Source organism: Heteronotia binoei, chromosome 11 (genome assembly GCF_032191835.1).
Source record: "Heteronotia binoei isolate CCM8104 ecotype False Entrance Well chromosome 11, APGP_CSIRO_Hbin_v1, whole genome shotgun sequence".
NCBI lineage: Eukaryota > Metazoa > Chordata > Lepidosauria > Squamata > Gekkonidae > Heteronotia > Heteronotia binoei.
Window position 1 is genome coordinate 13,732,823 of NC_083233.1, and position 26,109 is coordinate 13,758,931.

The 26,109-nt window shown below is 49.5% G+C and overlaps 1 protein-coding gene across 1 annotated transcript in view; it reads left to right on the forward strand.

Annotated features, from left to right (window-relative positions):
• GAB3 (GRB2 associated binding protein 3) overlaps positions 1-24,957 on the forward strand; it is a 158,755-nt gene extending 133,798 nt beyond the window's left edge. The window contains exons 6-10 of the mRNA XM_060249961.1: positions 4,619-4,874; positions 7,884-7,965; positions 15,666-15,768; positions 18,875-18,988; positions 23,792-24,957. Of these exons, the coding sequence (XP_060105944.1) occupies positions 4,619-4,874; positions 7,884-7,965; positions 15,666-15,768; positions 18,875-18,988; positions 23,792-23,908 (672 nt within the window). The 3' untranslated portion in view covers positions 23,909-24,957. The remainder of the gene's footprint in view (positions 1-4,618; positions 4,875-7,883; positions 7,966-15,665; positions 15,769-18,874; positions 18,989-23,791) is intronic.
• Positions 24,958-26,109: the final 1,152 nt, after the last annotated feature.

Below are 26,109 nucleotides of genomic sequence, written 5' to 3' on the forward strand. Positions count from 1 at the left end.
CTCCTTTGCATATTAGGCCACACACCCTTAATGTGGCCAATCCTCCAAGAGCTTACAGGGCTCTTAGTACAGGGTCTACTGTAAGCTCCAGGAGGACTGGCTACATCAGGGGTGTGTGGCCTAATATGCAAAGGAGGTCCTGCTAGAATTCCTTACAGGGCTCTTCGTACAGGGCCTGCTGTAAGCTCCAGGAGGATTGGCTCCATCGGGGGGGTGTGTGGCCTAATATGCAAAGGAGTTCCTGCTAGAATTCCTTACAGGGCTCTCAGTACAGGCCCTACTGTAAGCTCCAGGAGGACTGGCTACATCAGGGGGCCTAATAGGCAAAGGAGTTCCTGCTACGAAAAAAAACCCGTGGAAACGTTTTCATGGCACTTAGCTGCTAACATGAAAACCACTACTAGGTGCGTAATCTCTCCAGCCTCAGGTTCTCCATTGTCAGTTATCTCAGCTTGGGCACATACAAAAGTATGAGTGTTGCATCTTTAGAAGGTAGAGGAAGCTTGCTCTGGCAGTGCACCGCTTATCTTCCGCATGTTCTGTATTTTTAGATCATGCTCTTCCTTGCAGGAGCCTTGGATGGCGTTTGCAGCTCTCCCCTCCTCTGTTGCAGCTTTATGGTGTTTGGGCATGGAAAAGGCAACCTGCAGCCTTTGCATTGTATGGCAGAAGGAGGCCAGACGGCTCTGCTCTTGAGTAGTCTGGAAGGGTTGTGTTTCCCACGAAATCTATCTCACCCTCTGGCGGGGCAGGCCCGTAGCCAGAACATTTCAGATGGGGAAGGGGGACCGTGAAATAAAATTTTGGGTGGAGGGGCCCCCCCGCTCTGGCAGCCCCCACTCTCTCCACTGACGTTGCTCTGGAGGCCCTTGATCTCCCCGCGGCTCTGGTGGCCCCACCCCCCTCCGTGGCACCTCCCTCCCTCCAACCCACTTGGTGAAGGCCCACCCCTCCTTTCCCTTCCCTTTGCACCCCCCAGCGCGCCGCCAGCCCGCTGCCACTACCGCCGCCTACCCCTCCTTTCCCTTCCCTCCCCATCACCTCCCCGTCCCTCTGGCGCACGATCACAGCGCACTGCGCCCTGCCATGATCGCGCACAGTGGGGAGGAGGCAACAGGAAGGGAAAGGAGGGGTGGGCGATGGCAGTAGCGGCAGCAGCGGGCTGGCGGAGGAGGCACGGGGGGTGGGTGCAAGCCGGCGCTGAATGGAGGGGCCCTACAGGGCGAAGGGGGGTTAATAGAGGAGCCGTGCCCCCCTGGTGACTACGGGCCTGGGACTACGGGGCATTACTTGAGCCTCTACTCTGCATGTAGAGGTGACTTTTTTTAGCTACAGAGCATTCCTTGGGTGCTTTCTTAAAGGGACAACAGTTTGTTTTAGAAAAAAGGAAAGGACTGGGAGCCCACTTGACTAAGGCCATGCTTCCCAACCTTATCAAGTCTCCACCTCAGATCCTGAACTATTTATAGTCCCTTCTGATGATAAAGAGGTTAAGAACATAAGAGAAGCCATGTTGGATCAGGCCAATGGCCCATCCAGTCCAACACTCTGTCACATAAGGACATAAGAGAAGCCATGTTGGGTCAGGCCAATGGCCCATCCAGTCCAACTCTTTGTGTCACATAAGGACATAAGAGAAGCCATGTTGGGTCAGGCCAATGGCCCATCCAGTCCAACACTCTGTGTCACATAAGAACATAAGAGAAGCCATGTTGGATCAGGCCAATGGCCCCTCCAGTCCAACACTCTGTGTCACATAAGAACATAAGAGAAGCCATGCTGGGTCAGGCCAATGGCCCATCCAGTCCAGCACTCTGTGTCACACAGTGGCCAATATAATATGTGTGTGTGTATACTTTGCATATATACTGTGGCTAATAGCATTTATAATGAAAAGCAGCAGACCAGGGCCATCAGTACAAGTGCTTAAGTGTGTGGACTCTTATCTGGGAGAACCGGGTTTGATTCCCCACTCCTCCGCTTGCACCTGCTAGCATGGCCTTGGGTCAGCCATAGCTCTGGCAGAGGTTGTCCTTGAAAGGGCAGCTGTTGTGAGAGCCCTCTCCAGCCCCACCCACCTCACAGGGTGACTGTTGTGGGGGAGGAAGGTAAAGGAGATTGTGAGCCGCTCTGAGACTCTTCGGAGTGGAGGGCGGGATATAAATCCAATATCTTCATCTACCTCACAGGGTGCCTGTTGTGGGGGAGGAAGGTAAAGGAGATTGTGAGCTGCTCTGAGACTCTTCAGAGTGGAGGGCGGGATATAAATCCAATATCTTCATCTACCTCACAGGGTGCCTGTTGTGGGGGAGGAAGGTAAAGGAGATTGTGAGCCGCTCTGAGACTCTTTGGAGTGGAGGGCGGGATATAAATCCAATATCTTCATCTACCTCACAGGGTGCCTGTTGTGGGGGAGGAAGGTAAAGGAGATTGTGAGCCGCTCTGAGACTCTTTGGAGTGGAGGGCGGGATATAAATCCAATATCTTCATCTACCTCACAGGGTGCCTGTTGTGGGGGAGGAAGGGAAAGGAGATTGTGAGCCGCTCTGAGACTCTTCGGAGTGGCGGGCGGGATATAAATCCAATATCTTCATCTACCTCACAGGGTGTCTGTTGTGGGGGAGGAAGGTAAAGGAGATTGTGAGCTGCTCTGAGACTCTTTGGAGTGGAGGGCGGGATATAAATCCAATATCTTCATCTACCTCACAGGGTGTCTGTTGTGGGGGAGGAAGGGAAAGGAGATTGTGAGCCGCTCTGAGACTCTTCGGAGTGGAGGGCGGGATATAAATCCAATATCTTCATCTACCTCACAGGGTGTCTGTTGTGGGGGAGGAAGGGAAAGGAGATTGTGAGCCGCTCTGAGACTCTTTGGAGTGGAGGGCGGGATATAAATCCAATATCTTCTTATCTTCTACACAAGATAGGGATTTACACATATTTGGGGAGGACTCCCCCGGGCGTGTTGAGAACTATGTAAAGAAGAAAAAAATAAATAGCCAGGAGGCACAGAACGTTGAGAGATAGTAAAAGAAGAAACAATGGAGCAGAAGTTAGCCTGTTTAAACACCTGGGACTGTATTGGAGTTTAAAGGGGAGAGAATTCCAAATGCTTCTCCCTCCCCTCTGCTCTTTTTACAGGCTTCCAGCTAGCAGTAGCAAGTAGCACTAATAATCTTCTGAACAAGTCTCCTTTTTTCAGCTTTAGCTCCATCCCTCAAGTTTGGCAGTTCTCCACGCTCCCAGTATTATCCTAAATGACATTATACCTTTCTAAGTCCATTTAAGTTAATGGGCTCTCTGTAGGATTGCAGGGTTTGAGTTTTCAGGGTTTTCAAAAAAATGTCTTTGCATATTAATGAGTCGGGGTGAATCAGTAGTTGGGATGCAGTCTGTAGACCCCTTTGGAACAGGATGATTCTTTGCTCACCTTGACAGTGCAGTGGTCGTATCTCCCCATTTCGCTATCCAGAGAGCCAATTTGGTGTAGTGGTTAAGTGTGCGGACTCTAATCTGGGAAAACCAAGTTTGATTCTCCACTCCTCCACTTGCAGCTGCTGGCATGGCCTTGGGTCAGCCACAGCTCTGGCAGAGGTTGTCCTTGAAAGGTTGGCCACTGTGTGACACAGAGTGTTGGACTGGATGGGCCATTGGCCTGATCCAGCATGGCTTCTCTTATGTTCTTAAAGGGCAGCTGCTGTGAGATCCCTCTCAGCCCCACCCACCTCACAGGGTATCTGTTGTGGGGGAGGAAGGTAAAGGAGATTGTGAGCTGCTCTGAGACTCTGAGTGGAGAGCGGAATATAAATCCAGCGTCGTCGTCTTCTGCTTCCTGATTTTATTGGAAATGAACTGCTTTCTAGGCTGAAACGTGCCCAACAGGCCTGGTTTTATTTGTATATTCCCAGAGTTTGTAACCAAGTCTGGATGATGGCCCTGAGTGAGTTTTCAGAGTTGACTTAATTATGTAATTCCGCCCCTCCTTCTTTCCCTCTGTCTTTTGAAGATTACTATGGGCAGGAAAATCTAATTGGGTGCCACCACAAAAAAGGCCTTGACCTAGGATGCCCAGGCTAGCCTGATTTTGTCAGATCTCCGAAGTTAACCAGAGTTGGCCCCGGTTAGAATGTGGATGGGAGACGACCAGAGAAGTCTAGAGTTGGGACATGGAAGCAGGGCAGTGGCAAACCACTTTTGAATGTCTCTTGCTTTGAAAACCCTACAAGGTCACCTTAAGTCAGCTGTGACTTGACTGCAGAAACAAACAAAACAAAAATCAGAAAAGGCGCTGTGTCTCTGGTTGTTCACAGTTGGCACTGGACCTCCAAAGACAGGACCATCAAGAAGCAAAGCTTTGGAGAACAACCTTAAGGGAGAGGCTGGTTCATCTGGGAGATGGTAGTTAATCAGAAAGGGGACTCAAACAGCTGGTGAAAACCCCTGACAAAGCAGGGAGAGCTGGGAGCAGTGGGAGGGTTATGATCATTTCCCGCAGAGGCTGAAGAGCTGAAAGATCTGTCTGCAGACCCTAAGGGAATGAACGATGTTTGGACTTTTGACCTCAGATTCGGAGCCATCCTGTTGACTCTGCCTCTTTTCCTGTTGTTTCTCGTTCCTGAAGCCATGTCGGTTCAGCCCACTCTACTCCTGCCAGTCGGACAGTTCTGAGGACAGCTACGTGCCCATGCACCCCAGTGCCTCCCCGCCCATCGCAGGATCGGATTGCACACCTGACGGCTACATTCCCATGAGTCCAGGCTCAGCCACCTTCACTTTCCCTTCTGTCAGCACTGAGAAACGCTCCAGCCCTTTGCCAGAACTCCCGACGGACCTGGAGCCGCCCCCTGTGAACCGGGATCTCAAGCCTCGTCGAAAACGTAAGGGGCCGTTTCCTAAGGGGTGGGTCTGTGAGCAGATTTTGGGGGGGACCCATAAATGGACATTGCAGCCAGTGAGTCAAAGGAACTCAGCAAAAATTCAGGAACTGGAACATGAGCTCGGACCTCTTCGCTACTTTCCAGAGCTGGATTAACAATTAAACAAAGTAGGCACTGGCTTGTGGGCCCCTACACCTCTAGGGGCCCCAGGCTGGCCCCCCCTCCTGTTTCCCCCCTGCTTGCAGCCCTCCCAGTCTGCACGCACAGCCAGCAACTGAGCCGCTCTTTGCCTGATGTGGCTGCTGCTGGTGTCACCAAGGCTGATTCCGCATTTGGCGTTTGCCTCCCTTTCACTCCGAGGTTGTTCCATGCGGGTGTATTTCCCGATTCCGCGCTAGAGGATTTCTCCCGGATTCAATTCCCATTCTGTTCCGTGTGTTCTGATTCCGCATTACTGCTGCTCCCGGAGTTTCCCCCACAATCGTAGCAATTTCCCCCTCCCTCATACGTTTCCCTTATTTTTTTTTACCACACATGCGTGTTTGCGTTACAATGCGATCGTCTTTGTTTGCATTACAGTGTAATGCCAGAGGCATAATACTGACAAAGTCATGTGTTTTCCTTTCGCCCTGCCATTGGCAGGTTATCTAAGCCCCGGGAAATCTGAGCCAGCCATCATTTTTATCCACACACGCTGAGTGTTAAGCACACAGTTTTCCATTAAAAGCTATAACAATTTACAAACAGATGCATGAAGGTCGGGGGGGAAGATTTATGCAGAGGGGTTAAGGGAGAAAGTTTCCCCAACCTATCAAAAATATAAACCTATAAACATAATCAAATTCCCGTTCCCGTTTGAGGCCATACGGGGGGAGGGGATCGATAAAGGTGGCAATCGCACATCTTTAAAGTAGTTTGTGTAACATCGCTATTTATTTAGTTGCGTCGTAACGATCTTATTTGGAAAAAAAATTATAATCATGATTTTTATCGGAGGGGGGAAGAAAGTAATCACAATGCAATGACACATTATCAAAATCACGTGGAATACCATAAAGAATGGGGGGCGGGTGGAAGCAAGGGATGTATGTATTCAGTAAAAGAAAATCGTGTTACATCGTTGTGTATTTTTCGCATTGTAACGCGAAACGTGATTTGTTTTTTTAAAAAATTACTCTTATTTCAGGAAAATATTGGATAATTTTCAAAGGGAGTAAAATTAAGGAAGTATGACGAAATAACTGGGCGGAATCATGGGCGTGGAGTTACGTGGGTGTGTCCTACTGATGCGAGAAGTTTGACAGCGCATTGGCGTGAGCTCCACACATAAATTTCGAGCCCCGGAACCGCATCAAAAATAAACTTCTCGCATTTTGCCGATCTCCTAAATTCGGGGCGACACCGCTTCGGAGGCGGGTCAAACTGCCGCCCCGGGTCAAGATATGCGGAAACCAACATCTGCCCCAGGGGAAACACAGCGCTGGAGCCAGAGCAAAGGCTAATGTGGAATCAGCTCAAGTTTGCCTCTCTCTGCCTCTCCCCTGCAGTTTAGTAAAAGGGGCTTTCAAGAAGGTGCCGGCAGGCTGCAGCGTGGTCCGTGGGCAGCAGGGCGGGCACTCCGGCTCTGAGATAATTTGTGAGGCCCCCCCCCCCCAAGATTTCGACTGCCTAGGGGCCTCCACAGGGTTTTATCCAGCACTGCTAAAACGTATGTGGATGATCACATATATGTGAGATTTGCACGGTGGCCTTCACAGAAGGAATTTTTTGTGCAGGGATTTTGTAGCAGGTGAAGCACCTTTGCAGTGCCCCTGAACTGAATTTTTGCTTCTGGAGGAAACCTGCACGCTGCGCACGCAGTCTGGGTGCAGGGAACAATGGCCTCTGCCGCCTTCAAGTAACCTTCAGCTTCCATGAACTTTAAAGTACCAATCAGCAGGGCTTTTTTGTTGTTGCAGGAACTCCTTTGTATGTTAGGCCCACACACCCCTGATATAGCCAATCCTCCGAGAGCTTACAGGGCTCTCGGTGCAGGGCCTGCTGTAAACTCCAGGAGGATTGGCTACATCAGGGAGGTGTGGCCTAGCAGGCAAAGGAGTTCCTGCTTCAAAAGAAGCCCTGCCAATCAGGAGCACAGAATGCTTCCAGCAGGAGTTACTTTTGTAGAAAAATAGGTGGTGGAGTTCATTAGCATAATATTAACGTATGCTGCTCCCCTACCAGCCAAAAGCAACCTGATGCAAGAAAGGAGAGCCCCGGGCAAGCAAGGCCTGCTTTGGCTGGCTAGAGATCCAGCCAGCCCAAGCAGGCCTCGCTCACCTGAGGCTCTCTTTGGCTGCCCTCCCCTACAGTCAAAAGGCCAGCAAGCCACTCTCTGCCCAAAATCACATAAGAAGTGGAGAAAGAGTGGCGTGGGCTTCTCCAGGGGTTAATGAGGGCTGCTGGAAAGGAAAGGAAGGGTCCCCTGTGCAAGCACCAGTTGTTTCCGACTCTGGGGTGACGGTGCTTTCACGTTTTCACGGTAGACTTTTTATGGGGTGGTTTGCCATTGCCTTCCCCGGTCATCTACACTTTCCCCCCAGCAAGCTGGGGACTCATTTTACCAACCTCAGGAGGACGGAAGGCTGAGTCAACCTGGAGCCGGCTACCTGAAAACCTAGCTTCCGCCGCGGATCGAACTCAGGTCGCGAGCAGAACTTAGGACTGCAGTGCTGCAGCTTTGGCACTCTGCACCGCGGGGCTCTTGAGGGCTGCTGAGGGTGTGTCAAAGCTTCTGGTGGCTGGCTGGCTGGCTGCCCACTCTCCTAATCCAGGGCTAGTTATGCAGCTGCTAGTCAATGGACAAGGTAGTTGGGGAGAAGGAGGGGAACCCTCAGAAAGGTTCAGGAGCTGTGCTCCTGTGAGCTCCTGCTGAATTTAAGGCCTGGCTTCCAGAATGCACTTCCCTGCCTTTTCTGACCAGTGATGGAACAATAAGTAGACCTCTCTCTCTCTCTCTCTTTCTTCCAGCACGACCACCTCCACTGGATCTGCGAAACCTCTCCACCATCAGGGAACATGCTGCCTTGACCAGAACGTGGACTGTGCCTTAGTGAGTGCTGTGATTGACTTTTTTAAAGCTGGAGGGGAGATGTTTGCAGAAATTTCACTGACCAGCAGCTTTGCATATCGCTGAGCTGGTTGCTTAATGTGCTGGGGATGCTGCCAAGCAAAGGATTTAGCTCTTCAACTGGAGTGGGGTTTCTCAGAGAAGAAGATGATATTGGGATTTATACCCTGCCCTTCACTCTGAATCTCAGAGCGGGTTACAATCTCCTTTACCTTCCTCCCCCACAACAGACACCCTGTGAGGTGGGTGGGGCTGAGAGGGCTCTCACAGAAGCTGCCCTTTCAAGGACAACCTCTGCCAGAGCTATGGCTGACCCAAGGCCATTCCAGCAGCTGCAAGTGGAGGAGTGGGGAATCAAACCCGGTTCTCCCAGATAAGAGTGCGTGCATTTAACCACCACGCCAAACTGGCAGCTACGTTATGTCATTCTTCATCTGAGATCCTCCAATAATGCTCAGGAGCTTCCAGTGGCCTGCCCCAATGTTTCCTGAACCTGTGCGTTCAAAGGGTTCCAAAAAGATCAGAGTCAAAACTGGTTTCCCCACATGTGATGATGATGATATTGGATTTATATCCTGCCCTCCGCTCCGAATTTCAGAGTCTCAGAGCGGCTCACAATCTCCTTTCCCTTCCTCCCCCACAACAGACACGCTGTGAAGTGGGTGGAGCTGAGAGGACTCTCACAGCAGCTGCATTTTCAAGGACAACTCTTGCAAGAGCTATGGCTGACCCAAGGCCATTCCAGCAGGTGCAAGTGGAGGAGTGGGGAATCAAACCCGGTTCTCCCAGATAAGAGTGCACACACTTAACCACTACACCAAACTGGCTCTCCGTGGAATGTGGGCAGGAAGGTGTAGATTTCTGAACCTCCCTGTCCTGTTTGGCACCACTTGGTTGAAAGACCATTTTGAGGTGTTGATTTTAACCAAGGATATCTTGTCATTATTTAATATATCTAGCCATTCTGCTTGCTCTGAATATTTGCTTCAAAATCTGTAACTCTTGAAAAGAGATGTTTGTATTTTTACTCTGAACATTGCCAGATGTCATTTATAGACCTTTTAACCTTTGCGTTAACATCAGTCAAAACATTTTGAAGTGATGGGCATCATTTGGATGGATTGATTTTATTGTGCTAGTTCGGTAAGACAGTTGCCCATAAACTGACAATTTCATCGTGCAGTGTGGATTTTGTTTTAGTTATCATGACAAGCTTTTAAAAGCATTTGAATTTCCAACAGCAAAGTCATAAATAATTTTTGATTCCCCAAGAAATCGTCTCCATCTCTAAAAAGACTTCTACTACAAATTCCATGGAACTAATCCTAGGATTTAAAAAAAAAAACTCTTGCTATATTCCAGTCTTCAGTTGGCTTTATTGAAAGAAAGATTTCAGCAACACACTTCCTTCTAGTCTGCATGTCTCAAGAATGCGGCATTTTGTAGCTTGTAAATGTATAGGCAATCCTTTGAGGTGATTCTTGAATCTATGGGTGATAACAGACGGGCATTTGGGAGGTGTTCCCAATAAGAATGGCTCAAAAAGAGCCGTCCTGAAGCCTCCACACACTTCCCCACAAGTCGTCCCCATCCTGTCCATGGGGCGACATGGGCCTGTTCAGATGGCTGTTGCACACCATTTCTGTCACTCAGCTTCCCCATGCATTTTCATTAGTCATGCGCATGCACACACGAATTTAAAATGGCTTCCTGCCACTTGTGGGGTTTTTTTGTCAGAGTGTAAATGCCCAGATAATAAGATTCTGAAGCATCCTTCTACAGATCCTTGCCTAATTTAGAGCCAGACCACATGATACATTTTTTTAACAAGTAGGTTTGGCGCAGAGTTAAAGCTGCAGTACTGCAGTCCTAAGCTCTGCTCACGACCTGAGTTCGATCCCCGGTGGAAGATGGGTTTTCAGGTAGCCGGCTCGAGGTTGACTCGGCCTTCCACCCTTCCGAGGTCAGTCAAATGAGTACCCAGCTTGCTGGGGGGAAAGTGTAGATGACTGGGGAAGGCAATGGCAATCCACCCCGTCAAAAAGTCTGCCGTGAAAACGTTGTGAGAGCAACGTCACCCCAGAGTTGGAAACGACTGGTGCTTGCACAGGGGACCTTTCCTTTCCCTCGGGGTTCCTTTGACATGACATTTTCCTGAGTCAAAACAGCCCTTTTAGCAGGGAGCGCAGGGGTATTCACCTGGTCATGGGGCTGCACTTGCAGTATTGAGTGCAATGGGACAAAGCCATCCTCCTCCATTTTAGTTTGTGAAAGTGATGGGGGATGTAGGCAGAGGCCCCTCCTCTCCCCGCACAGGAATTGGGCTCTGCGTCACTTTGGGAAAAGCAAATTTGCCTCAGCTTTTGCCTGGGCGTGGAGCAGGTGAGTGTGTTTGGGACAAACCTGGCCAATCCTTGCAATTTAGGCTTCACGCAAATCCAAGTGATCCTCAGCCCCCAAGGGACTCTACTGGGTGGGCGGGGCTGAACCAGGTTCCATTTTAAAAGGAGGGAGGAAACCTGTTTGACTTTTTGGATGGGGATTTCGCAGCTCTGGAAAGGAGCATCTGTTTAACCAAGTGTTTATGGGGCTTTTTAGTTAGGGTTTGGGGTTCAGCTGAGGGAAGAAAGCTGATTTTAGTGTGACAAATAAGCATCCTGTTAAAGGCCCATCATTCCTAACTGGTGTGTGTAGGTTCTGTGGAAAGGTGCTCTGTGAGAGAAAGGAAAAGGAAAGGAAAGGTCCCCTGTGCAAGCACCAGTCGTTTCCGACTCTGTGGTGACGTTGCTTTCACAACGTTTTCACGGCAGACTTTTTTACGGGGCAGAAAAGAAGAGAAAGGAGCAGTCTTAAACCTGCTAGGGTACCCTGTCCAGAGAAAGGGAAATAAAAACTCCCCTCAGGAGTTATTTCCTTCATTTGAGAACCAGGTTTGTGTTATAGATCTTACCCACACATCATATTTACCACTTTAATTTCTGTTAAATAAACCTTTGCTGATCATCTCCATCTGTGTCTTGCCGGTCAGGTCAAAAATCTGAGAAGCTGGAGTCTCTCTTTACCTCACATATAAGATACCGCCTTAGTCTAGCCCAAGGGGTGGCTTGGGAGCCACATGTGGCTCTTTCACACACATTGTGTGGCTGTTGGAGCCCCCACCACCCTGTCAGCCAGCTTGGAGAACACATTCTCTCTTTAAATCACTTCTCCAAGTCAAGCCAGCAAGAGAATGTTGCTTTCTTTCCACCTCTCTCTCCCTATCTGTTTTCCTTCCTTCCTTCTTGAAGCTCTGAAACATCCAACATCTATTCTATGTGTCTCTTATGTTAACCGAGTTTGGCCATCCCAGTCTAGCAGGTTTGCAAGTAAGAGACCTTTAGAAAGCACATAGCTTAAGTGCTACCAATCTTTATTTTAAAACTTGCACCCCCCCTTTTTTTTATTTGATTGTTGGCAGTTGGGATGTAAAGAATCTATAGGAGAGGCCACAGGGGGAGGGGGGGAATTAGATATTCTTCAGTCCACAGAGCGGTTGCCTCAGAGCCTTTCCTCTTCCCACCACCACAGGGTCCCTTTATGTTTTCTTCCACAGGAGGAAAATGGCTTGGCGTGGATGATTTTGAGGAGAACGATGGCGGGAAGGAAGAGGGGTTCACAGCCCCCCCCCACACACACCTTTCCTCCATTCAAACTGGTCGCCTCCCACAGCTGTTTTTCAACTTTAATTTTAAAAAGTCAGGAGATACGTCTACCAATGAGCTCTTTCTGAGAGGGCCTGTCATTTTGTGAGGGGCAGGGCTTTTTTTGAGCAGGAACACCGTTCCGGCTAGCTTGGTGTCAGGGGGTGTGGCCTAATATGCAAATAAACTCTTGGGCTTTTTCCTACAAAAAAGCCCTATGTGAAACAATGGTGATGTCATGGGGTACGGCCTAACACGCAAAAGAGTTCCTGCTGGGATTTTTCTATGAAAAAAGCCCTGGTGAGGGCAATTTTTCTCTATCCCTCCTGTCTCTGTTTCTCTCTTTCTATTTCTTGGTATTCTCTGCATGAGTTAGCAGCCAGGTGTAGATGTGGTCTGTTGTGTTGCGCATTGTGTTAGAAGCACTGTTTTCTTCCCGAATGCTGCTGTCCTTATCAGTACGTACTACTGTGGTTCAGTTGGCCAGTTCTTTTCAAGACATGAGAGAAGAATAGGGTCTATTCTGTTTCTGTAACAGGGCATCTGTAGGAAATGCCAGCTATGCTTGGCTGCCCCAGGCCACGCAGGGGAAAGAGCCCTCCTCATGCACATGGGCAGTTTGGTGGTGCAGGCCTGAATCAGCTACTGGGGGAAACCAGAGATGCTTTTAAATTCATTCGAAAAAGGGCTCGCTGAAGGATGCTGGCTGTTTCTACCTAACTGGTTTTCCCCTGGCATAATTTGCAGTGGGGTTGTTCGTTTAGAATACGTTTGACTCTCCGCATGTAGACCCTCTCGGCAGCTTCCAGTCTTGACATTAAAGGAAAGGTCCCCTGTGCAAGCACCAGTCGTTTCTGACTCTGGGGTGACGTTGCTTTCACAGTGTTTTCACAGCAGACTTTTTACAGGGTGGTTTGCCATTGCCTTCCCCAGTCATCTACACCAGGGGTGGCCAACGGTAGTTCACCAACGGTAGTTTTTTGCCTACAATTCCCGTCAGCCCCAGCCAGTATGGCCAATGGTTGGGGCTGATGGGAGTTGTAGGCAAAAAAAACATCTGGAGAGCTACCGTTGGCCACCCCTGATCTACACTTTCCCCCCAGCAAGCTGGGGACTCATTTCACCGACCTCGGAAGGATGGAAGGCTGAGTCAACCTTGAGCCGGCTACCTGAAAACCCACCTTCCACTGGGGATCAAATTCAGGTCGTGAGCAGAGCCTTAGGACTGCAGTACTGCAGCTTTAACACTCTGCGCCACGGGGCTCTTCTTGGCATTAAAACAATGGATGAAAAAAATAAAGCAATGCTAACAGCAATGAAAGCAGCAGTCTTTAAGTCACTCTCTTAACAATTTGTAGCAGTAAAACCAAATTTCCAAAGGGTGTAGCTTTGTTTCCTTTAACAGCTAGAACAGTGAAAGATTGGGTGGGGGGTGAAACCAGATTTTCAGGGCCGGCTCTGCCACTAGACAAACTAGGCAATTGCCTAGGGCGCCAGCCTTCTAGGGGCACCAAGTTGGGCATCTCCCATGTGACCTGGTGCCATTATCAATGCAGGGAAGGCGCCAGAAGTAAGCCATGCCTAGGGTGCCAGACAGTCTAGGGCAGGGATGGCCAAACTTGCTTAACGTAAGAGCCACATAGAATAAACATCAGATGTTTGAGAGCCACAAACCAGGAAGTCAGGCAGGCAGCAAATAGATGGGAGGAGGGAGGGAGAGATGGAAAGAAAACAACTTCAACTTTAAATGCCTTCTCCAAGTCAGCCAATGGGGTGGTGGGGGCTTCAGGAGCCACACAATAAATGTGAAATAGCCGCATGTGGCTCCTGAGCCACGGTTTGGCCACGCCTGGTCTAGGGCCAGCCCTGGTGGGGAGGGGGCATTTCACTTGGCATCTAAAGCTAAGCAAGTTTGGCACTGGATGAGCAGCTGCAAGCGGGGAGTTCCAAAGGAAAAGGTGCCAACAGCGTGTTGACCCTGCTGTTTGTAGCGTCTCTTATTTCTGTGAGTGGAAGCTTCCGAAGAGGATCTTAAACAACAGGCAGACTCGGATGGCTGCAAGAGGTCCTTTAACTATTTTAGGCCTTGGACAAGGTTTGAAGGTGATTCACCAGCCCTTTGAATTTCACCCACCAAAATGGCAACCAGTGTAGCCTTTTCATTCTTAACTACTTTATGGGCCTCGGATCAGAGAGTCACAGAGTCGGAAGGGGCCATGCAGGCCATCTAGCCCAACCCCCTGCTCAGTGCAAGATCAGCCTAGAGCAGAGATCCCCAAACTTTTTGGCGCCATGGACCGGTTTTGTGTAAGACCATTTTTCTACAGACCGGGGTGGAGGGTGGGGTGGGGTTGATGGTTTCGGAATGATACAGTTGTGCACTTTATCTGGGTGTGGTGGGTAAGTGTTGCGGACTCTTATCTGGGAGAGCCAGGTTTGATTCCCCACTCCTCGACTTGCAGCTGCTGGAATGGCGTTGCGTCAGCTATAGCTCTTGTAGGAGTTGTCCTTGAAAGGGCAGCTTCTGGGAGAGCTCTCTCAGCTGCACCCACCTCACAGGGTGTCTGTTGTGGGGGGGAGAAGATAAAGGACATTGTGAGCCGCTCTGAGATTCAAGAGTGGAGGACAGGATATAAATCCAATGTATTATTATCATTATTACAACTACTACTACATTGTAATATATAATGAAATAATTATTACCGTTTTCGCACACAGCTTACCTCACAGTCACAATCCTGTTCCCTCCACAGCGTCTGTCGGATTTCCCACCCTCTGCGCCAGAGTTACAGGAAGTGCCGCGGCTTTTGCGTAGCAAACATAAACTGGGTTTTAGCAGTTTACGTTTGCTACGCAAAAGCCACGGCACTCCCTGTAACTTCGGCGCAGATGGTGGGAAATCCGACCGGACGCTGCGGAGGGAACAGGATTGTGACTGCGAGGTGAGCTGTTTGCGAAAACCGTCTATATAACTCACGGCCAGGTGGCTAACAGGCCATGGACTGGTACCGCTCCATGGACGGGGGTGGTTGGGGATCCGTAGCCTACAGCATCCCTGACAATTGTTTGTGCGGCTGCTGCTTAAAGACTGCCAGGGAAGGGGGGATCCCCACCCCCCTCGGTAGCTGATTCCACTGGCGAACAACTCTTACTGGAGACAAGGTTTTCCTAATATCTAGCTGGTACCTTCCCGCCCTTAATTTAAACCCATTATTTCGAGCCCTCTCCTCTGCTGCCGACAGAAACAGCCCCCTTCTCTCCTCAAAGAGACAGCCCTTCAGATGCTTAAAGAGAGGAGCAAGAATGTCTCCCCTCAGCCTCGTCTTCTCCGGACTGAACGATGAACATCTCCAAGTCGCTGAAGCCTTTCCTCGCAGGGTTTGGTCTCCTTGCAGTCTTGCTGCTGTGATTTGCCCCAGCGGAAGCTTTGGAACAGTGTTCAAGGGCAGACCCAAGGAAGTCTGAAAAAGCAGGACGCTTGGCCAGTGTCTGGCAATGGACTTGCCAGCTGTCCCCCCTCCCCCCCCCCAGTGTTCAGAGCAGCCAAGTAGCAGACCTCTCCCACGTGCCAAATGCCTTTTTTCCACAGGGCACCGCAAACGCAGTGCGTGCAGCCGCCAGAGCTAATCAACTTATTCCCATCTCCGAAATGTCAGTGCCCATACGAGCGAGCGTGGAGCCCCCAGATGCGATCGGTGTCTGCCTCAATTTACGTTCCTTACCTGACGGTACTTTGAGGCCCGCTGCTTTCTCCTCTCCTCATGGTGTGGCTGGCATTTAATTCTTTTTTAAAGCCCTCTCAGCTTCAGTAGCAGAAATGAATAATCCACCAAGGTGACGTTGATGAGATCATAACCTACTTTGTAGTCCAGAGAGCTGCCCTAACGGAGTGGGGCTTGGGTTAGGCCATTGTCAGGCTTTTGGCTCGGCCTCGGTGCATCTGCAGAAACTCTTCCTTGACCGGGTCTGTGTTTTGTTTCTCTTTTTTTTCTCCTCCACCAGCAATCGGACAAGCTTTATCTCTCCAGAAAGAGAGGGCATTAATTCAGCCCGAGTCTTTGCCAGTTCGGTTTCCGGAGAAGAGGAAGAAAGCTACATTCAAATGGTAATCGTTTTCCTATGGCTCTCCTCTCCTCTCTTGTGGTGGGTCACGTGAACGGAAGGCTCAAGAGTCCAAAACGTGTGGCAGGCCTTCCCTTTGCCCTCCTGGAGGGGAAAAGGGGGGAGCAAATAATACAAGGCCTGATTTACGGGGCGATAAGGAAAGTCCTTCATTCCTCACCCTCCTTTGCCAGGCCTCAGCTGTTTACAGGAGTGTCGGTGGCGCTTTCCCAAGCAATCCCATGGATTGGGCATATTTACATGACAATCCCTCAAAGGCAAGGAGCCAACGCTGGCTGCCATTTTAGACAAGGCCTCTACTGAATCGCCTAGGCACACACAAAACACTGAAGACGTTCTTTTGCCTTCTCCTCCCTCCTGTTTGGGGCCAGGTGCTACTCACAGGGCAGCCTTTCTTCGAGGGCAGTTTGGGGAGGGAGCGCGAGTCGAAAGGATGACTGCTGGACGTAGGCCAAGGGACACGTAACTGAGTTGCCGAGCAAGCGGGGGGAGGGGAGCAAAGACAGGAGAAGGAGTTTGGGGAGGGGGGGGGACAGAGTGGCAGGCAGGGGAAGCTTCATCTCTGAACCCCCCTTGCATCAGATCCCGGCAAAAATGGGGAGGGGGAGAGCAGGACTAGCTCTTCCTCTAGGCAAAATAAGCACTTGCCTAGGGCGCTGGTCCTGGAGGGGTGAGAAATTGGGTGCTCCCACCTTTAAAAAAAAAATTCCTTCCCCTCCCTCCCGGAATCACTGCTGTCTTCCCCCCTTGCCACCGCTTCTCCCCACAGCCTTCCCCTCCCCAATCACTGTCTTCCCCCATTGCTGCCGCTTCTCCCGGCCTCATTCCCCGCCCCGATCGCTGCTGTCTTCCCCCATTGCTGCCGCTTCTCCCGGCCTCATTCCCCGCCCCAATCATTGCTGTCTTCCCCCCATTGCCTTGCCGCCTCCTCTCCCCGCCTCCTTCCCCACTCTGATTGCAGCTGTCTTCCCCCCATTGCCTAGCCGCCTCCTTCCCCGCCCCGATTGCTGCTGTCTTCCCCCCATTGCCTAGCCGCCTCTTCCCCCACCCCAATTGCTGCTGTCTTCCCCCCATTGCCTTGCCGCCTCCTCTCCCCGCCCCGATTGCAGCTGTCTTCCCCCCATTGCCTAGCTGCCTCCTCTCCTCGCCTCCTTCCCCACCCCGATTGCTGCTGCCTTCCCCTTTGCTGCCGCTTCTCCCCGCTGCTGGGCTGTCGTGGGGGGCAGGTAGCAAGGCTGCGTGGGGCGCTGCAGGTCCTAGGGCCGGCCCTGGGGAGCAGAAAGGAAGAGACTCATCTACAGAAGCTCTGAGCTTTATCCCTGCTTGCCTTTCTTGGGCCCTTCTGTAACACTTTTCCTTAACTTGCACGCAGTGGCATATCAGGGGCTGCTGCTTAAAACAGGGTTGATGTTCCAGCTGAGCCACTCAGACAACTACTTAGGATGGCCCGGTTAGGAGGATGCCAGCATCCTCCACAGGCTCACTTTATTGCCACCCATCAGTATGATTAAACACACAGAACCAAAGCTGTGCAAATAAGATTTCAGTAGTCATCACACCATTTATTTGTATAATCTTTTTCTTCTTTCAGACGCTTCTGTCCTTATAAGTTTTTTCAGAATCCCTCACAGTCCATTTCGTAACACAAAATAAAAAAAAATCCATTCTTGGATGCCAAATTTCATTGTAAGATGCCAACACCTGCTGTCCAGTGTGACTTTTACTCGCAGGAAATACCATGTATTCAAATCCCTTTCTTTTCAGGCAGCAGGCCGCTTATCCACCAGCTGCAGCGACACAATTCCGGCTGTTCCCGTGTTTCATTTAAACTTCAACGGGCTGCATATTTATGCTAGGAACTAACAATATCACAAATTAATAATTATACCAACACATAATTCCCAAAAACAAAATAATACACATAACAAACGTCAGATTTACACCCCGTGCTTAGGCAACGGCTCTCATTGGCTTTTACGCTCCGTTCACAATCTGCACGACATGGTTCTCTACCACAGACTTCCCCTCATTTATTATATACTTTAACACAGGGGTTGTCAGTTACCCCACTCTACAGTTATTTTACAGTATATACAACATCTGAGGGTTCCCCATCTAACCTTCTCCATTGAATAGTAGGTGCAGCTGCAAAACAATCCCTGGAATAGGAGAGCGGGCAACCAGCCAGCCACCAAGGGCTTTGCCACACCCCTAGCAGCCCTCATGAACCCCTGGAGATGCCCATGCCACCCTTTCTCCACTTCTTATGTGATTTTGGGTGGCGGGTGGCTTGCTGGTCTTTTTACTCTTGCGGGGGGGCAAGGAGAGCCCCAGATGAGAAAGGCCTGCTTGGGCTGGCTGGATCTCTAGCCAGCCCAAGCAGGCCTCGCTCACCCAGGGCTCTCTGAAACTGACAGTTGGCCACCGCCACCCACATTCCCTGCACCTGAGCAGCTGCGAGAAGAAAGCCCTCCCGACTCTCCCCCGCAGATGGATCGTGTAAGGGAGTGACTCCACCAAGACTTGGCAACCTGTCGCCAAGAGGCGCGGCTGTGGGCTAGGTGCCCGCTCAGCCCGGAGTTCTAACAGGAGCCTGGCTGCTCGCTAATTGGAAACAGCGGTAGCGGGCCATTTAGCTCCCCGCTCCGGGCTGAGCCCCCTGTGGAAGCAACAAGTCGATCTTGCGACTTGCGTCCACCTCGGCTTGGCTGTGAAACTGATCTCTCAGCTTCTTGACTCCTGACTTCGAATGACCCCACTCTTGGTTTGGCTCTGGACTTTGCTCTCTTGGTTCCTCTTTTGACTCAGACCCCAGATTGGACTTGGACTCTGTGCTTTGGATTTTTCCCTTTTGGTTTCTTCTCGGCTTTTTGGACTCTTGATCTCCACTTGGACTCGGATTCTTCCCCTGCCAGTACCCCAGCGCGTGACACTAATGTTTCTTCCCATCTCCTGCTTAATTTCTCCATATTGGGACGGGGAGAGTAATCTGGCTTTGGGGGGGCTTGTCCCATTATACCACCTGCAGAGCTTGGCAATTTTAGGCACCCAAAGAATTTCTGTTGTTAATGATTGTAATTCCCCAACAGGAGCACCGGCAAGCGACCTCTCCATATAATGGGGCTTTCCAATGGCCGAAGAAGTTCAGCCTTGATTACTTAGCATTGGATTTCAATTCTGCTTCCCCGTCGCCTGTACAAAAGGTAAGTGGCTCAAGGCAGCGCACGTCTTCTGCTCCCTGTTCATTAGTGACTGGCGGCAAAGTTTGATATCTAACCGTAGCACATGGCTTGCCTTTCATTTTGGATTTGAATCCAGAACCGGAGAAGATAAGTCGAAGGAAACACTTCGAGATAAAAAGTAACACTGGTCTTGCCCCTCACTGAGATGAATCTTATCTCCGCGGGCAGAATTACTTAATAAGTGGAGTTCTGTGAGTGTTTGCAAGAAAGTTTGGGGTTTTGTTGCGTAACAGAATGCAGCCTCTAGACTCACACTATAAATAGGGAGGCCAGCGCAGAGGACTCCGTAACCTTTTCTCTTCATATTACTGTTTGTTTTTCAGAATTATATTTTGCTCTCCCTGCAGAGGGGCTCTGGGCGGATCACGGGCAAGAAATAGGCCACTCCGTGAACATGCACAGATTAATAAATAATTAAAATACATTACATGGAAATTAAAAACTAGCTGCACCAGTTGTGTTGGGAAACACACTCCATTCCCCCAACGCACACACACTTGCTTTTGGTCCTCCTGAGGATCCAGCTAGATGTGTATTGGGATATTTGGTTAACATGGCAAAGTTTGCCCAGTCATGGAAGCGTGAACATAAGAACATAAAAGAAGCCATGCTGGATCAGGCCAATGGCCCATCCAGTCCAACACTCTGTGTCACATAAGAACATAAGAGAAGCCATGTTGGATCAGGCCAATGGCCCTTCCAGTCCAGCACTCTGTGTCACATAAGAACATAAGAGAAGCCCTGTTGGATCAGGCCAATGGCCCATCCAGTCCAACACTCTGTGTCACATAAGAACATAAGAGAAGCCCTGTTGGATCAGGCCAATGGCCCATCCAGTCCAACACTCTGTGTCACATAAGAACATAAGAGAAGCCATGTTGGATCAGGCCAGTGGCCCCTCCAGTCCAACACTCTGTGTCACATAAGAACATAAGAGAAGCCATGTTGGATCAGGCCAGTGGCCCCTCCAGTCCAACACTCTGTGTCACACAGTGGCAGTGATACTGAGTGCAGTAAATCAACCTCCCAAGGAGTATATTGCAAAATTAATAATAATAATAATAATAATAATAATAATAATTTATTCAAGTAGATTCTGTTTATATTCAGGTTGCTGTCAACAAGAGAGGCAGTACTTTCCTGATCACAAGTGGCCAACTAAATTCAGCATTGTGTGTGTGGAAATATGAGGGCTTTGTTTCTATAGGAGAGACCTTGGGAGACGTGTGGCTCTATGCAGAGACATGCAGAGAATGGGGGAGAACAAAGAAAAGAGGGGGAGGGGTCAGAGGGCAGCTCCCAGGTTAAAGCAGAGAGAAGGAGAGAGATCCCATTCAAGGAGATAACACAGAGGAATGTAGTGCCACCCCCTGCCCGGACATGCTGGCTGATAACAGAAGGGCGGTTAGGGGTGACTTGGGGAAGCCTGAGAAACTGACTCAAAAAAATCCTTCCGAACACTCCCATCTGCTGCCCATCCCCCTCCTGTCCTCACCCCATCCTCCGGCATCCTCAGAGCGGCTCAAAAAGCAACCAGTTTCGAAGCGGTTGCAAATTTTAGAGCTGCATGCCAGTCGCCTCACTAGCGTCTGGGGACAGAAGCGTGTAAGCAAGGCACCTTGAAACCACCAAGCCGCCCCAAGCCACTTCCAGCTTTTTTAAAATCCAAAACTGCCCAGAGCACTTGTGCATGAGCACTTGACTGTTGGGGGAGTCAGGGCTGGCTCACCAACTAGGCAATTGCTAGTTCCGGAAGTGAGAGGGGAGAAGCCTCTTCCAGCACACTCTTCAAGCAACTTAGAAGAAGCCTGGGCCCTTTCAAAGCAGGTAGGGCCAAGCCTCATTGCGGCACTCCTCTGATCATGCTGGGGTGGCGGGTGATGGAGCATGGTGCCATGTTGTGGTGCTGCAGGGGGCGGCAGGCAGGTAGCCTGCCTGGGCGCCACACGCCCTAGGGCTGGCACTGGGGGGAGTGAAAGAGCGGTCTGGCTTCTGAGGCACCCCCCCCCACTCGCGTCTGATCGTGCCAAGCCACCTTTCATACAGGATAGGGCCACCTAGCTGGGGAGCGTGTGGAGGGTTCGGGACGGCTCCAGTCCGCCCCAAAATGCCCGTCTGTTATCAGCTGCTAAGTTGCTCACTCCAACCATGTGATGGGTGTCCTCACAAGGACACCATCGTGTCTGGTTTGGTTCTGAGCCAAGAGGCCTAATCGCACATTACAAAGTTCTCACAACTGCCACGAGCCCTCTCAACAATTGCATTCTGGAAGCTGCAGTTCTCAGTTCAGATCAGGTCTTGTGGAGAGAGGTGGCTTAAGCTTCTCCCCACCACCGCACTGTTAACTGAACCTGAAAGGGTAATTTGCACTGTTCAGGAATTTGCAGGTAGCACATCCGTTACACTTAAATTCCCTAATCTGGCAAATATGACTCATTTCAGGTTGGGGAAATGGTGCAGGGAGGAAGAATCAAGCTCCTCCTCTTCCTGCAAGCTATGGTGCCAATGCAAATCAGACCCTGTGTATCTCTGCAAATGAATTTTCAAGCATAGAGCTTGTCCTGCATTCCTGACATCAGGACCTGTAGGGGATACAAGGACTTAGCTGTTTTTTGCTCTTAAACATGGGATTTAGCTGGTTTTTGCTCTTAAGTTTTCCTCACAGGGCCAAAAGGCAATATGTGTGTGTGTCGGTGGGGGGGGGGGAGAATTTTGGTGGGGAAATGTGCTGAGGGAAAATAATCTGTCATTCTGCCGCCAGCGCTGCAGTCTTTCTCTGGAAACCACATCTGCACTGTTCAAAATAAAACAATTGGTTGAAGAAAAATCCAGAATGCACCTCAGTTGCATTTCTGTTCCAAAGAGACATTTCTGCATGTCATTTCATAGCTTTTTTTTTATCAGGTCTCCCTGGCCTTTTTAGGTATGGGTGTAGCGCTGCCAATCCCCAAGAGGATAAAGACTGAGGATACTCGATAATGGATTGGCAAAAAAACGGAGAATCGAGTAGCGCACTTACAATGCTGTATTAAGTATGAATAAACTCAGAAAATGCAAAAAATACGAAACATATATACATGTAAGTCCCAGTACTGATACGTCCACAATGACGCAAAGTCTGATAAAGATGCAGTCTTCAGTTTCTTGTACGGAATCACAGAGAAGAAAACATAGAGACCGGTTTGGGCCAAACCTTTCTCAATCGTTACTTGGGACGCGTATTACTGGGTACACCTTCTCCAATATTTCAGACATCCACTCACAGAACGGGACCCAGTCCTACTATGTTAGTGGGCTACGCCTCAAACAGGTTTCACAGCTGGTTTCGTCATTGTGGACATATGAGTACTGGGACTTCTTGTATTTTTTGCATTTGCTGCGCTTATTCATACTTAATACAGCATTGTGTGTGTGCTCGATTCTCCGTTTTTTTTGCCACTCCCCAGGTGGGACAGGAGGAAAAAGCCACGTGGGCATTCACGTTAAATCAACCTCAAATTCTTAGAAATTCAATTCTCTATATACAATTGTTCATAGAAATTACAATGTGACACAAAGTGCAAAAGAGAAACTACTCCCGAAACAATATTCAATATTAATGTCCGACGGTTTGTTCCTAGAAATTGAAGTCGGGAAGTAGTTTGTGATGCCGTGAAGATAGAGTCCAATGCTCCAACTCTTCGGCAATGTCTCTTGAATGTAAGAGCGTTGGTCTCCAATGTGAATCATTTTAGTCATGATTGAAGCTCGTTAAAGCCTCGTGTGAAACAGGGCAATTAGCGCATCCCTGTCGCGTCCTACTGCCTTGCTGCATTCCATCTACATATTGGCTAACAGAGAAGAGTTGAGCACTGGACTCTATCTTCACGGCATCCCACACCACTCCCCGACTTCAATTTCTAGGAACAAACCGTCGGACTTTAATGTTGAATATTGTTTCGGGAGTAGTTTCTCTTTTGCACTTTGTGTCACGTTGTAATTTCTATGAACAACTGTATATAAAGAATTTCTAAGAATTTGAGGTTGATTTAACATGAATGCCCACGTGGCTTTTTTCCTCCTGTTCTATCTTTTCACGTTCCTCTGTTTGGTTGCTAAATCCCCAGGTGGGGGCAGGGGATCCCTCGGTTTGGACGCCCTCCCCCTGCTTCAGAGTCATCAGAAAGCATGGGAGAGGGAAATGTCTGCTGGGCACTCCATTTTTCCCTATTGAGACTGACTCCCATAGGGAATAATGGAGAATTAATCCGTGGGTATCTGGGGCTCTGGGGGGCCTGTCCTTTGAGGTAGAGACAACAAATTTTCAGCTTAGCATCCAACACCTCTCCTCAAAAGACCCCCCAAGTTTTGAAAAGATTGGACCAAGGGTTCCGATTCTATGAGCCCCAAAAGAAGGTGTGCCTATTCTCCATTATTTCCAATGGAGGGAAGGCATTTAAAAGGTGTGTGTCCCCTTAAATGTGCTGGCCAGAACTCCCTTCGGAGTTCAATTATGCTGGTCACAACATTTCTCCTGGCTCCATCCCCAAAGTCCCCAGATATTTCTGGAATTGGACTTGGCCACCCTATCTGGGTGACCAAGTGACAGATGGGAGATTAAGCCGATGGACACTTTTGTCAGCTGACGGCTCCCTCAGCGTCAAGGTGAAAGCGAAAGACCAGCTAAGGGCAGCAGGGGAAGGAACTGGCACAAGCCCCACTCCATCGTTACTAAGGTTTTTGCTCACAGCTTTGTTCTTCTGTTCCGTTGTCTCTCCTGGGCAGAAACCCTTTCTCTCCGAAGAGCAAAGAGTGGATTACGTCCAGGTGGATGAGCAGAAAACTCAGGCACTCCAGAGCACGAAGCAGGAATGGACGGACGAAAGGCAATCCAAAGCTTGAAGAGCGCAGGGGAGCCAGTCTCTTGCTTGGTTTAATTTTGCACATTCAAATCCAGAAAAGTTTCATTATTTCCACTGTCAACAACAAACCGTGGAGAATTCCAGGGGGCCACAAAGGAACCACTTTTGAAGAGCAAAACATTTGTTGCTTTGGAAGGAGCACGTCCGTCGGTTTGTTTTTAGAAGACGGATCTGGAATTTGTCAAAATGGCCCTGGCTTTGTCTTGGTCCGCCTTTCCCAGAACCATCCATGGTACCATTTTCGTATCGTAATTTGGGCCTCTTCAGACACTTAATGGGAACAAAAGCCTAGTTTTATCGGACTGCAATTACATACGACTACTGTGTTTTTGGTTGTTGCTGTTTTTTTTTTTAAAAAAAAATCCTATTTAACAGATGCTGCCGCTGTTGTTGCATCTGATACTGACAGTATTGGGAAAACAAGGGCTAAATGTTAAGAGAAACAATATAAAAGACTTTTGGGGAAGGACTTCCCCAGGTATCCTGTACTTGACTTTCATTTGCCTGCTGGGAAAGTGTAAATAAGGAGGACTTTACACTGGTGAAAATAGGACTCCTCATCTGTTTCAAGCATTATCTTCACAGACGGGCATGGCCAGTCACGGTCCTCTCTGTTGCGTCCACCTTCTCGGTCGCTCCTGACACTTCGTTTTTGGGCCTCAGTGCTACAAGGAACTGTAGCGCACACAGCCTCGCGCTGGCCCTGCGCCGACTCCCAAAGTCTTTGCTTTTGAAAGAAAGAAAGGGAAGCATCAACGCTCTTTTCGCAAGGCTGCAAGCGATCAGCAGCGAATCAGAAAAATGTCGTCGGAGCTGCAGAAGAGAAACAAGCCATTGGAATTCCCAAGGACTGCAATCCAGTTTCCGGATCCCAGTCCATGAAGTTTTCGGAGAGTTTGTCAGTGCTACAGAATGACTGGAACTTCCCTTATTCAGGCTTTTAAGCAGTTATTTTATTTCACAGTTAGCCTTCTTGTAATAAAATAAAACATGGCCTCCCTTTGACCTTCCGAGGTATGGATGGCCATAGCAGCTTGTTGCGTTTGTTTGGGGTCTTGCAGGGAATGACCGAAGGACCCCCTGGTCCTGATGTGACTTTGCTCTTGCAGCCCTGGCGCTTTTTAAAGTGCAGCAAGTGAGTCTTGCACACCCAAATTGAGTTTGGCTAGTTCCTTTTTCTGGCAGGGTTCCTGTGCTAAACGGTAGCTTTGTGAAGGCTCCAGATTCAACTGGTCAAGCATTTGTTCATCTTCGTACTTGGGAAAGCTTTGCCTGTTAAATTTCTCCCTGCCGTATAGCGATGCAGGAGCTCTGCCAGAACAAGACAAAAAGAGCAGCAATAGCAGCGGAAAAGTTCAGAGCCAGGAGTCTGCAGAACGGGGCACCATTTCGGTAGCCCGTGAGATTGTCTTGACAGCCTGGTGTGGTTGGAATGTCTCGTTGATGGGGGAAAAAATCCCATTAGAGCACCTTACAGAGGTGGGGCACTCAAGGGAGGGTTGCTACAAGCAAGCAGTGGGCTCCACGCTCCAGTTGCCTCTTCCACTCTGGGTGATGGTTTTTACTGGCTCACGACTGCTTGGTCTGCAGCAGTGAGCAGGTAATGCTTACCTGCGAGCAGAGGAATCTTCCCCCGTGGCTCTCTGCAGAGCAACCTGCTTTTAACGGCCAATCTTAGGTCCTGCCCTTCCCCATCAATTACTACTTTTAATAATCAGCTACTGTGATAAGTCATTCCTTAACGAACACCGCTTGCAACCTCTCCTGGTTGGTTTGTGGGGCTCAAACCTGGACGTCGCCAACCGAAGTTGGATTTTACGTTCTTTATGCCTGTTTAGTCCCTTCAAGGCAGCCTTTGCAAGTGGGATCTGTACAGAGTTCAGCCTTTATGGAAAGCCATATTTCTCTCGCAGTAGTCAAACGGCATCCGTGCCTGTGGATGTTGGCGCCCCGTGTCACCTGGCAGGATGCAGTTAATCTGCTTCGTTGTGTCTTCCGTGGTCTCTTTTAGAATAGTAGTACGGGCTGTGTTGCTATGGTGTGAGCCACTACAAATTGTTCTTGTTCAGTTTCCCAAATGTTGCCTAGCAAACGGTGCTCCTAGAAAGAAGAGGGCACGTCGCCAAATAAAAGCTTGACTGTATTATGACTTTAAAAAAAATTAATTTGCAAAATGTATTC